The sequence below is a fragment of the Carassius carassius genome, chromosome 19 (assembly GCF_963082965.1).
Source record: "Carassius carassius chromosome 19, fCarCar2.1, whole genome shotgun sequence".
Taxonomy (NCBI): Eukaryota; Metazoa; Chordata; class Actinopteri; order Cypriniformes; family Cyprinidae; genus Carassius; species Carassius carassius.
Window position 1 is genome coordinate 9277666 of NC_081773.1, and position 12642 is coordinate 9290307.

The following is a 12642-nucleotide window of genomic DNA, read 5'->3' on the forward strand; positions in this document are numbered from 1 at the left end:
ACTGTTTTCAACAGTGATGATAAATTATTAAGAATGTTTCTTGAGCTTCAAATCTGCATATTAAAATCATTTCTGAAGGATCATATGACACTGAAAACTGGAGTAATGATGCAAAAAATTCAGTTTTGCATCACAGGAATACAAATATATTCACACCGAAAACACTTATTACTATTACTATTTTCACAGTATTTTTGATCAAATACATACAATTTTGACAAGAATAAGATTATTTTAAAAACATACGGACCCAGACATCTGGACAGTAGTGAATTGAAAAAAATGACAAAATAATGAGACATGAAGAAGCAGAGGTTGCAATTAAAACACAAGAAACCCTTCTGAATAAATAATAAACCTTTATCATAAGTTATGAAGGCTTTAAATTCTCAAATACTGCATGTCAAGTGCAACTATACATTTATCACAGGTTTGAATCATTCATTATTAAAAATGTTAATGAAGAATTTTGTCTTTAAGAAACTTGATCTTTAACATTAGCTCATATATTTGATCAGTGCAGGCCATAAATTGAATTTATAAATATGAAAGCAATCCAGTATTCCCTCTTCAAGACTGAGAACACATTCATACACAAACACACATACATGCATAGCACGTACAAGTTTGACCTTTATGTAGTGTTGCCTGGTTTTTTTTTTTTCAAATAAAACTTTGAAAAGGCTCTGAGCAGCAGGTGTGCCAGGCAGAGAGAGACAGAGAAGCAGAAAGAGAGAGCAGAGCACTGGGAAATGCTTCACCTGTTAGGAGCAGACGGATGAATCCAGTATTAGTGTTGCCTCACAGTTTCTTGTGTTGTGTTTGCTGAATTAAAACTACACAAGTAATAAAACTGAGGATTGTTCGTTATTTTGACTCTACTAAGTATTTTCCTACACAAATGTATAATGTTTCCTGGAATACTGCAGCACACTCTCAGATAATTACACAAATGTTAATGAACTATGAATGGGGAGAAGAGTTGATAACTATGCTAAAGAGCTGCAGAGACATCTACACTTCGTTTTACCTCGGGGGGGTTAGAGGGGGTCACAGCCACGGGTCAGCCTGTGAAGGCCTGGAAGTCGGACTCTGTAACGGCAGGGAGAATGAGTCAGGAAGACAAAATTATAAACATAATTAATGCACATGAGGAGTGGGAATGATCAAATCTGAGAATTACATGCTGAATAGTGAATGGTGGATTGTGAAAGCTAGTGGAAAGGGATTTCAATAATGCAAAGCATCTCAGCTGTTTTTTTTATTTTTTATTTGATTTAAAGGCATAGTAGTTTATATAAATCTGCTGTTTTAATCAGGTGAACTGGTAGTAAACTGATAACAGTTAGCAGTCCATCAAAAATACTTATCCTTAAAAATGAAAATGAATTGAATGTAGAGAAGAGAATGTATTGTAGTTTATTTTTCCTCATATTAGCAACAACAACATGTTGAAACAGCATTTATTAACAATTTAGTCATTTAAATGGCACTTTGAGCACTGAGCATATTACTTTTTTAGAAATATTCACAAAGCATTACATTCAAACTTCCTGTGCTTAGTTTTTTTTTTTTTTTTAAATCAAAACAAATGTTCATGTATTGATGTTTTGATAGAATATTTTATATCGCAAAGCTGATAGTTATTATGGAACAAAATGCACAAACAAGTAAAAAAAAAGTGCTTATTTGGCTAACTTAAACAAACTGGCAAGTGAAATATATACTGTATCATTGGCAACAATCGCCTAGCATTTCTGACTAGCCGTTAGTCACTGACTCATTGCTAATCACATGACTCCTCAGAGGCTGATTATCCCCCCCCCACAAAAAAACAACATCACCTTCACATTCAACAGGTACCTCTGAAGGAATGACAAATGCCCAATAAATAAATATAACTCACTGAGACGCGAAACAGAGAATCTCCCTTCAAGAAAACTAATGAATATGAACGCAAATGAGTTGATCACTGCTGGAAAAATTAATGGAAGGTTCATTGGGAATGGGATGTCAACAAATCAGATAAAAGATATCCATTCAAATGCTTTTCAAGCCATTAAAACTGTTTAGAGCAGTGGTTCTAAACCTTTCTGACTCCAGAACCACCCATCGTCCAAAACAATATTCAAAAGTCTCATGATTTTACAGTTTTTCAGAATTGACTGGATAATGTTGTTTTTTTTAATCCCATGGAGTTATATGATTTTTTTTTTTTATTTACATTACTTTTCCAAGCTTAGAAATCACACTAAATCACAATAAAATTAGGGTAACCTCATATATCCAGGTTTTCCAAGACTGCAGAAACTTTCACTGAATGAAAAAGTGCAGAGAATTTATCTTTGTTCGGCAGCAAAAAGTGATGATGAATATTAGATCTGAAGTTGCTGTAAGAGATTTCAGCCATTATGTTCATCCAACAATGATAATAAGACTATGTTTTACTCACCCTAGAGGTTTTATTTTTTCAATAGTCCACAAGATGTCAAATAAAACTTGTGCATCCATAATAAAATGTGCATCCATATAATAAACGTAATAAACACTTCTCTCTCACTTCATCTGACTGTCATATGCAGAAGCCGTTCTGGTGGATGACGTAAGATGTTGGCCTTGCGTGATTCAGAGAGAACAAAAAAAAAACTGGTCAAGATTGAGAAGTACAAACCAAGGATTTATAAAGAAAAATGTTGGAGGATTTCAATATAAACCAAGAGGAGACTGGTTTTTTTTTTTTTATAACTTTTGATTGGATTTGTCCAAAAGAGGAAAGTCATACACACCTCGGATGCCTCGAGGGTGAGTAAAACACAGGCAAATTTTTATTTTTGGGTGAACTAACCCTTTAACTTTTACCATTTTGCTAACAATATACCTGCTCTCCAAAATCCCAAAATTGCACCCTGTACAAACATGTCTTTCAACCTGATGCCAGCAATGCTAAACAACTCACAGACAGACAGTTTTTCTGACTGGCTAAAATAGTGACTAGTGACAATTTTCACTGTTTACAGAGTAAATGCTGGCAAATAATATCCCAAGACACCCATTTCAGTGATATCTGTCAGACAGCAAGGCATTTTGTGCATGGGGTTCTGAAATATTGCAAACAGTTCCTTCAAAATCTCCTGTAAAATTTCCTGCCTTTGATATTGGCACCTGTTACTTGTACCACAATGCAAGAAAATTAAATTTCAACAGTCATTTGTGCAATGCCATAAAAAACAGAGCTGTAAGTCAAAGCACAGTCAAAAAAAACCATAAGATGAAAACATAAGGTTATAACTCTGCTAATTTCACACAAGCATGATTATTCTCCATATTCTTACTAACAGACCGCGCACTGACACTTCCTCCTCTTTTTTACCACATTAGGCCCATTGGCTGCCATTTTGTCATTCTCTTTGTCCTGTACAACAACACTTTCTGAACCTCTAGCCCGGCCCTGTTCTGTCAGTCTATCCTCTGGAGACGAGGGGGTGCTTTGTTTTGAATTATCCGGTACTTCTTTCTGATCTGGTTTTTTTGGAACGGCACCCTTCCCACCACCTGGTTGCTTCCCCCTCCCTCCCCCAGCACCTGAGATCACGTCCTCTGCCCGCTGCTGGGCCTCCATCTCCGACAAGCTGTAGGCCAGCGCCATCTGCAGGTCTTCATCCTCCTCATCTTCACCGGTATCGGGGCAGTGGTAGAACGGGGCGGCGCTGTAGGAGCGTAGGGCGGGGTTTGAAGAGCTGGTGTTTGAGGGGTGGAGCAGTGGAGGCTGGGATTGTCTGGGAGGCTGACTGGACTGCTCTCTACGACTCAGTTCCAGAGCTAAGGCCATCTCATCCTCCACACCTGGACACACAAACACAGATGAATGTCATATCAGTTCTACAGGAAATGAGCAATCTGCATATATCAAATCAAGAAGCTAGTGTGAAATGTAATGAGTTAGCTTAATCTACCTGCAAGCCTCATAAGAAGATAACTAAATAAGTGATTTAGAGTTATTTGAGAAGTTCTTACCATTAAATTTGGGTTTAAACATAAATAGATTAACTTGTAATGTACATTGACAAGTGGATGAATTAGAGAAAAATTACTTTGTTTTCACTGTAATTAAAAAAGGAAAAATCCTTAAATCTTTAAAGCAAGATAAAGATAACGTAAGAAGTTTAGACATTAGACAACAAGCAAAGATAAAGGTTAACAACACACCAGAGTGCAAGGGTAAATATTATAATACAACATAAATGATACAAAAAACATTTATTATCATGTTGAAAACAGTTGTGTGGCCTTATGTTTAGTGGAAGCTGTGGTGATTTTTTTTTTCAGGTTTTGTTAATGAATAGAAAGTAAAAGAGAAAAAAAAAAAACATTTATTTGTAATGGACATTTTGTTGCATTATAACAAAATACTTTTTTGTATATACTATATTATTTTTTTTATTAATTTAATGCATTCGTTTCATTCTTTCACAAAAATCTTGCGGACCCCAAATGTTTGAAGGGTAGGTTATGTGTATTCGTATTCCAAATGCATCTACTTTCCCAGGAAGATTCATCCTGAGATGATAAACGATACATTTTTATTACACACCAGAATATGTGCATTACCTATAGAGATGCCTTCTGGACTGGTCCTATATTATTATTAAATGATAGCAAAAAAATGAATTACCATTGATGAGGACCGTTTTCAAAACCCCATCCTCCTCAACCTCTGTTCTCTCCTGGCCATTTTCTCTGACCCTGAGGGAAGAAATGAAATGTTTATCAATAGGAAATACATAAACAAACTTGAAGAGTTTTCTCCTCAGATTTTCTGGAAGCCAGGCCTTCAACGTCGTGGCAAGGTATAAACCATTTTTTACTCATTTTGATTACTCATCAACTGCGTTTAAATTGCTTATTTAATCAAAAACAACTTTCTTGTTTGATGTGCAGGATGCACTGCTTGTTACGCTCTCCGACGCGCTGTGAGAACCGCTAAACAACAGTACAGACAACGAGTGGAGTCTCATTTCCAACTGAATGACTCCAGGCGCATGTGGCAGGGACTGAGACCTATCATTTCTTTTAAAAGTAAACCCTCCGTCGCAGTAAGTGCCGACTCTTCACTAGCCAATGAGCTGAATACCTTTTATGCATGTTTTGAAGCAAACCGCTCTAGCGATATCAAAAGTCTGCTGACATGCACAGAGGAAAAGAACAGATGCGTCAGTGACGCTAGCGCAATCATTGTATCGGAGGACGAGGTTCGTTGAGCTCTGAAGCGTGTGAACATCAGGAAAGCGGCTGGCCCAGACGGGATTTCCGGTCGTGTATTGATAATCATGCACTGATCAGCTGGCTGGATTGTTTATGTCCATCTTTAACGAGTCCCTTGCGCAGTCAGTGAGCCCACTGCTTTACTCCCTTTACACATATGACTGTGTGTCCACTCACACCTCCACGTCTGTCATCAAGTTTGCGGATGATACAGTGTTGATGGGCCTCATCTCCAACAACAATGAAGCTGCCTACCTTGATGAGGTACAAAGTCTGACATCATGGTGCCTAACAAACTGTCTCTTTTTTGAATGTCAGCAAAACCAAGGAGCTGGTTGTGGACTTCAGGAGGAGGCAGCAGTGGATCTACACCCCACTCATCATTAACGGGACCCCAGTGGAGAGAGTGAGCAGATTCATATACCTTGCTGTACACATTTCCAAGGACCTGACTTGGACTAATCATATTCAAGCTTAAGTTAAAAAAGCCATTATGACCATACGATCTAAAACTCCTGAGAAAATTCCCTGGAATCCTGAAAACTTTCTATATCGGGGCTATAGAAAGTGTATTGACTTTCAGTGTGCATTTTATCGTGGTATGGAAACAGCTCAGCCTTTCTCCAGATGCTGAGCGCATCTCCAGAACATCTCTCTCCTCTCTGCAAGACATCCACACCAGGAGATGTAAATCTAGGACTGTTAAGATCCTCAAAAGACTACCCCACCCTGGAAACCCACTTTTTAATCTGCTACAGTCAGGCAGGCGGTTCCGCAGTCTGATGGCAAAAACGAAGAGGCTCAGGAGGAGTTTCTTCCCTCACGCTATCAGACTACTAAACATGGACATATAACACACTGCACTTTAGAGATTCTGGTAGTGTAGGGTTACCCAATAAATCTCTGCACACTGCACTCTTTTGAGAGAACCTAGCTAAGAGTATGCCAGACCTACATTTTACTGCTTGTTTTATGTCATATAACCTGAACGTGACAAATAAAATCTTGGATCTTGGATCTCTTGATTCTATATTTTGCATATTATAGATTCTGTATGCATATTACATGTTAAATGCATATCATACCACATATGGAACAAAGGTAACAGTAGGAAAAATAGTAGGTATAATGAGAAGCAAACTGACTTTTTTGTGGTAATACGTTTTCCATTGACAATGCGGGTGGAAGTAGAAACAGACTTGAAGTTTGCTCCTCCCAGGCTGCCCATCCCATCCATCGAAGAAGAGAAGGAGGTGAAATCAGCTGTTGATCCAAAAAACATTAATAAAAATGCAGCTCTTAATAAATTAAAAATACAATTCTTTTCATATCAACATCATGCCTTGGAGTTTTTCACCAACTTGATGTATTCAATAAAGTTCACCTAAATTAAAGGAACAATCATTTTCCAACTCCCCTGGAGCAGTGTTGGGAGTAACGGTGTTTAAGTATAACGGCGTTACTAACGGAGTTTAATTTTCAGTAACGGAGTAATCTAATTATTTACTTTTCCCATCGTTGCAACGTCGTTATCTTTACTAAGAATGTAAAGTGTCGCGTTACTACAATTTGGTTGAATAAAGCGCGAGGTGGCATGCTTTGGCTAGTGGCTACACATCAGCTGCCTGACACCGTTGCAAATCCGATGATGATTGGCTAGGTGGGCGGTGCCCTGCTCATGCTGTCTCACTGCACGCTCTGAACAGACAACCACTAAACACAAGACGGCATCAGTAATAATGGAAAGAATCTTTCTGTACCATGCGTGCTATGCCCAGGAAAAAAGACTTTATCCACGTCTGCCTCAAGTAACTCAAATCTTTTGAACCACCTCACATCAACACATGCTAACATGTTACTGTACTGAATATTTAAGAGTTGGATAGTGTTCTGTTTATTGTGCAGTTACGTTAGGCCTAATATACAGTTACAGAGATTTGCACTAATGGCTTTGTTTCTTTTTACCCAGGTTTAAATTTGTTTGTCTTAATTTTGCACTTGAATTTTATTTTCAATATTTATTTTTTATATGTTTTTATTTCTATGCATATCATATGGCAGGCTGCAATCTATTGATTTCAAATAAATACTTCAATCAGTTAATATAAACATCTTTTATATTAAAGATGTTATAGGACGTAATAGTGTTATAGAACATAAAAAATAACGTCACAGTTACTTTGCTGAGTAACTAATTACTTTTACAATGTGGTAACTGAGTTACTAACTCAATCATATTTTGGGAGAAGTAATTTGTAACTGTAACTAATTACTTTTTTAAACTAAGATGACCAACACTGCCCTGGAGTTAAACAGTTGAGTTTGAGCGTTTTCTAATCCATTCAGCTGATCTCCGGGTCTGGCGGTAGCACTTTTAGCTTAGCTTAGCATAGATCATTGAATCTGATTAGACCGTTAGCATCTCACTCAAAAATGACCAAAGAGTTTCGATATTTTTCCCTTTTAAAACTTGATTCTTCAGATAGTTTGTGTAGTTGCAGCAATAGCAGAGTTGCTGGGGACTATTTTCAGGCACTGTGTAATATCATTACGCCTGCTGCACCCGTGGTAAGGCACCAAAGTTCCTTGATTATTACGCCGGAATGAGAGTATATTTCCTAGCCATATTGGCCTAGATAATCACGACTTTTCATTTTCCGTCGGTCTTGATGTAACTACAGAAGAGTCAAGTTTTAAATCGGAAAAATATAAAAACTTTTTGGTCATTTTTGAGTTAGATGCTAACGGTCTAATCAGATTCAATAAACTATGCTAAGCTAAGCTAAAAGTGCTACTGCCAGACCCAGAGATCGGCTGAATGGATTAGAAAACGCTAAAACTCAACTGTTTAACTCTAGGGGAGTTGGAAAATTTGACTATTTTCAAAAATAGTGGAGTGTTCATTTAAGTATTATTCTGGGAGAAGACTGAACACATAAGCGTTAATTATATACAAAAAAAAAACCACATGAAAAACCAACCATTTGCTGAGGGGAAGGAGAAGAAGCGACTGGGCCCAAGCCTGGAGGAGGAGCTGTGAAACCCACTGTGCATTCCACCAAATGAGAAATCATCTAATGGCAAAGTGGAAGAGTGTAGAAAATGGCAGGTTAAAGAGTGTAACGATGGGTACACACTGCACAATTTTAGATCAGATTTTGTGATCTAAGAGAAGTGTCAATGAGTCTCCAATATGAGTGCAAGATAAATGGCAGGAAAAAAATTCAGGAGGAGTCATAAACCTGCAACAGAACATCAGCAAGCAACCATTCTCTTCTTTTTTTTTTCATTCCAAATCAGCGTACAGACAACTTGTATTACAAGTAGCTACAATTGAAGAAATCCAGTCTCGTGTGAGAACTCCTGTCTCATGTGTGATCTTCCGTTATTTTCTGGATCACTTCTGATTCTGGTTGTTTGGTTTTAAAACTTAGTTTGTAGACAGTCATATTGTGTGAGAAGAACAGCAATCTGACGACTTTGTGCAGAGTGTACTCACTAAAGTAAGAGACAATGTAAGAACCCTAAGTGTAAGTCAGTGGTTCTCAACCAGTTTTATCTGTGGCCTTAGTATCTAAACTGATTATGTATCTCTGGTACATCTGTTGTAATCAAAACAAATCAATTCAAAAATACAATGTCAGTTTAATGTTGTACATTTTCACTTTTAGTTTTTATAATTTTAACTGAAATCATAATAATATGACTACATTTAAATAATTCTACGATGTACTGGGGCCTCATGGACGTTTGCAGAGACCCCCTAGTGGACCCCGGGCTCCTATTTGAGAGCCACTAGTGTGATAGAAACACTCACAGCGGTATATTAGCAAGATTCAAGATCATGAGAACATACAAACTCCCTGGGAACCCACCAAAGAAGTCTGCGAATGGGTCCTGCCCTCCGAAGAACTCTCGAAACACCTCGTCTGGGCTGCGGAATGTGAAGCTGAATCCTGGGAAGTCATCAGGAAATGAAGAACCACTAGAGCCTATAAAACAGACTTCATGTAAGCACATGTAACACTAAGATGGTATTAAGCAGTGTGGAGTTCTCCTCACCCGAGCTTGGCATGTCTGATCTACCGTATCTGTCGTAAGCATCTCGTTTGCTTTCTTGAAAATGAGAAAAAACAACAGTGGAATGCACGTAATTTAACCATTAATAAAATTGCTGTAGAGATCAAATTTCCAGCGTCCTACTGTCTGAAAGAACTTCATAGGCCTCTGCTATCTCCTTAAATTTTTTCTCCGCCTCTTCCTTGTTGTCTGGGTTTTTGTCAGGGTGCCACCGTAGAGCCAGTTTCCTGTAACTGTATACACAGCATAAATAAACATAAGTAAACTTAGCTTGACTGGCATCTCAAGATTGTGATGAAGTGACATATAGGATCAGAGGGTCATTCACATATGACACATTCTTGCATCCATCTTCTTCTATATAAACATTAGACTGACATGTTAGACTGTTGTTTTTAGCATCTTGCGACATGAATTACACATTTTGGATCGCCGAGTCAAGTTAAAATGTGTGAGTGGTCACTTTTTTCCAATTCAGGCTTATCAGCTTGATCGTTCTACTTCATTTGAAGGAAAAGCATAAAATAAAAATGACCAGCAAAACTATAAAATCCGTTAAAAAAAAGTTTTTGTGACTTTATTAAAGATATTAGCATGTGTCAGAGAAACAGCCCACAGAAAACAAGCAGAAAATACATTTCATGACGTTGTTTATGAACTTCATTTTCAAAATATTTAAGCTGTTTTCAACATAATAATAATAATAATGTTTCTTAGGCATAGTAATTAATTACATTTTAAGATATATAAAAATTATAGAATTAAACATAGAATTAGTTAAAAAAAAATAAAAGTAATTCACAGTTATGTTTTTTGTAATAATATTTACATCATTACTGTTTTCACTTTATTAAAGAAAAATGGATGCAAACTTGCCAAGCAACAGTTTCTGAATGTATTTCATTGCTAATGAATACTTTATAAAGGTAAACAGTATGTGTCAAAATAGTTAAGTCTTCGCTTACAGTTAATTTACTCAGAGACAAATTTAGTTGCTTTCAATTACAATGCCATTGGCCCCTCCATACTGCAAGCTACTGATAAGTGCCTTCAGTTTTAACTTACGCTTTCTTGATGTCATCTGGAGAAGCATTTCGTGACACTGCCAGAACATCATAGTAATCCACCATCGCGGCCTTCAATTTAGTCCACCTGTTACTCACACATGTGAAAAATCATAAATCATCAAAATGTGTCAAGAAGTGTTTCTGAAACCCTACATACGATTTACAAAACTGTTGTAACATGTCAGTTACAGTCATGTTTACACAATTACACATCTGTGATCATTCAAATCAAACCCCATGACATGATCAAACATAACAAGTTCTTGTGTTTTTCAGGTAATTATTAAGCATTTATTTTAACAACTTTAGTCTTCTACGCTCTTTAATGGCAGAACGTCCAGTTTCCCATTGGACTTTGTTTATGCTCAAACGCAATGCTAAGGAAGACAGCGACTCAATGAACTGTTGTTTCTATTGACAGTTTATCACAAAGTGCTGGACTTGGATTAATTGACTGAATATAGACTGGTATTCCCCTGGAGTCTGGCCTGCCCATGTCTGGAACTCTCTGGAAACCGGACACAATGTGATGTTATTTCAAGCCCAAAGTTGAAAAGCGATTTGTGTGGGCCATATGTCCACTGACAGCTGGTGCTGCTGAAACACGCGTAATCTTCACAGAAACACACACATCTCCCTAATAACACAGCATTTTAGAGATCCAGCAGTGCCTGTGGCCGCTCTATTATAACAACTTTTACCTTTTTTAGAAGTGTATCCAGCCAGGAGGAGCCGTGCTTTTGTAAACAGAGCTGGGGTATCTCGGAGAGGCGCTAACGTTAATCGGTCCCGACTCCCAAGACGCGGATCACAGGAACTGACGCTCTTTTAACGTCCGCTAGAGTACGGAATTCCGTCAGAATCGCCCGTTTCCCGCTGGCACGCCGGGATTCATTACTTCAGCGTGAAACCGACACCCAACTTCTATATGAGTCTGTCCCTCGCCCTCTAACGCGGTGCGTCACGACCCAAAAACACAGCGCCGTCTAGAACTTGCCAGTGTTTGTTTACGTCACTAGCCCCGCCCACTTTAGCCAGAGGGAGCCATGTGCAGAACTGCTAGACACAATGAATTAATGCAGCTATCGTGTGTTCATGTAGTTATGTATTAAAGGTGTAAAGAACATAGCCCATCAGACTCAGAATACTGAACGGATTGTATACTAGTTTAAAAAAGCCATAAAAACAGGGAGTGACTTTGGGAAACTGACTTTGAAAAAATATTTGAATTAACCGAATGAATAAAGTTTCTTTTTAATCTGTTGAATGAATAAAGCCTCTTTTTTAACCCCAAAATCTTATATATATATATATATATATATATATATATATATATATATATATTGTCATTATTTACTCAACCTTTATGTCTTTTAAAACCCATATAAGATAAAAGATATAAAGAAAAGCCTACACATTTATGTTGAGTAGATTTCACATCAGTCTGTAAATTGACAGCTGATCCTGTTGTGGGTATGAATTTAAAAAATGCTGAAATAAAGAATACATTTTAAAAAAATGCAAAGCTTTGCTTTAGTAAACTCTTTACCCAAGATTTTCTTAATTGTCTTAATGTCCTTACGATTCCAGTGCTATACTCTTCCAGCAAGCTAATTTAAAACTATTTCCCACATTTCAAAGCATAGTATGATTCCCTTCTTTTTACACCATTTTGAGTTTTCACTATAAGACACTTGGAGTTGGCAAAACCTTTTTAATGAACCTGCTGAATAGTTTCACAAATCACACTAAACAAATCATGTTTTGTTACTTTTTTTCCTTCTTCTTTTTTCGAGTCAGCAACTCACTGATCCAATTATCCATTCAGAGTCTCCTGTTAATATCTTTCTGAATTGCTCATGTCTGACTCAAAATGAACCATAAGCTGACGTAGCAGTTTCAAATTATATAAAACTAGTAAGTTTGAGTTCTTAAAATGTTTTTCCCCATGTGACTTTTTTATATTGTACAGTATATTTATACTACTGTATGCTTGATTATTTATATCTGCATTTTAGTATAGTATATTTCAGTTTAATCTTTCGATATGTATGACATTTTTCTTTTTGTAATTAAATTAAATGTTAGTTTACTAGAATTGCCCAGAATGTGGTGAAGCCACTGAAAGTGCTTGAGTGGCCTTTTTTATGTCAAATCACTTTTAATGGCCGACAGCCCATTTGGACCTGCTGTGAAATGACCCTTTGTGCTTGCTCAAGTAAAATATACATTT

At 37.2% G+C, this 12642-nt stretch overlaps 1 protein-coding gene across 2 annotated transcripts; it reads right to left on the reverse strand.

The window, feature by feature from the left end:
- Nucleotides 1–339: 339 nt before the first annotated feature.
- On the reverse strand, nt 340–11404 carry dnajb2 (DnaJ heat shock protein family (Hsp40) member B2). 2 transcript variants are annotated; one of them, XM_059499730.1, is made up of 11 exons: nt 11111–11402; nt 10408–10494; nt 9466–9575; nt 9325–9378; nt 9138–9254; nt 8244–8336; nt 6408–6525; nt 4673–4743; nt 3583–3843; nt 1031–1092; nt 340–761 (listed from the first exon to the last, which is right to left on the reverse strand). In XM_059499730.1, the coding sequence occupies exons 2-10, from the start codon at nt 10470–10472 to the stop codon at nt 1064–1066; spliced, it is 918 nt and encodes a 305-aa protein (XP_059355713.1). In that variant the 5' UTR covers nt 10473–10494; nt 11111–11402; the 3' UTR covers nt 340–761; nt 1031–1063. The 2 variants fall into 2 exon arrangements, with proteins under 2 accessions (XP_059355713.1, XP_059355712.1); XM_059499729.1 differs by lacking the exons at nt 340–761; nt 1031–1092 and having other exon boundaries at nt 3260–3843; nt 11111–11404.
- Between the last annotated feature and the right edge of the window lie 1238 nt (nt 11405–12642).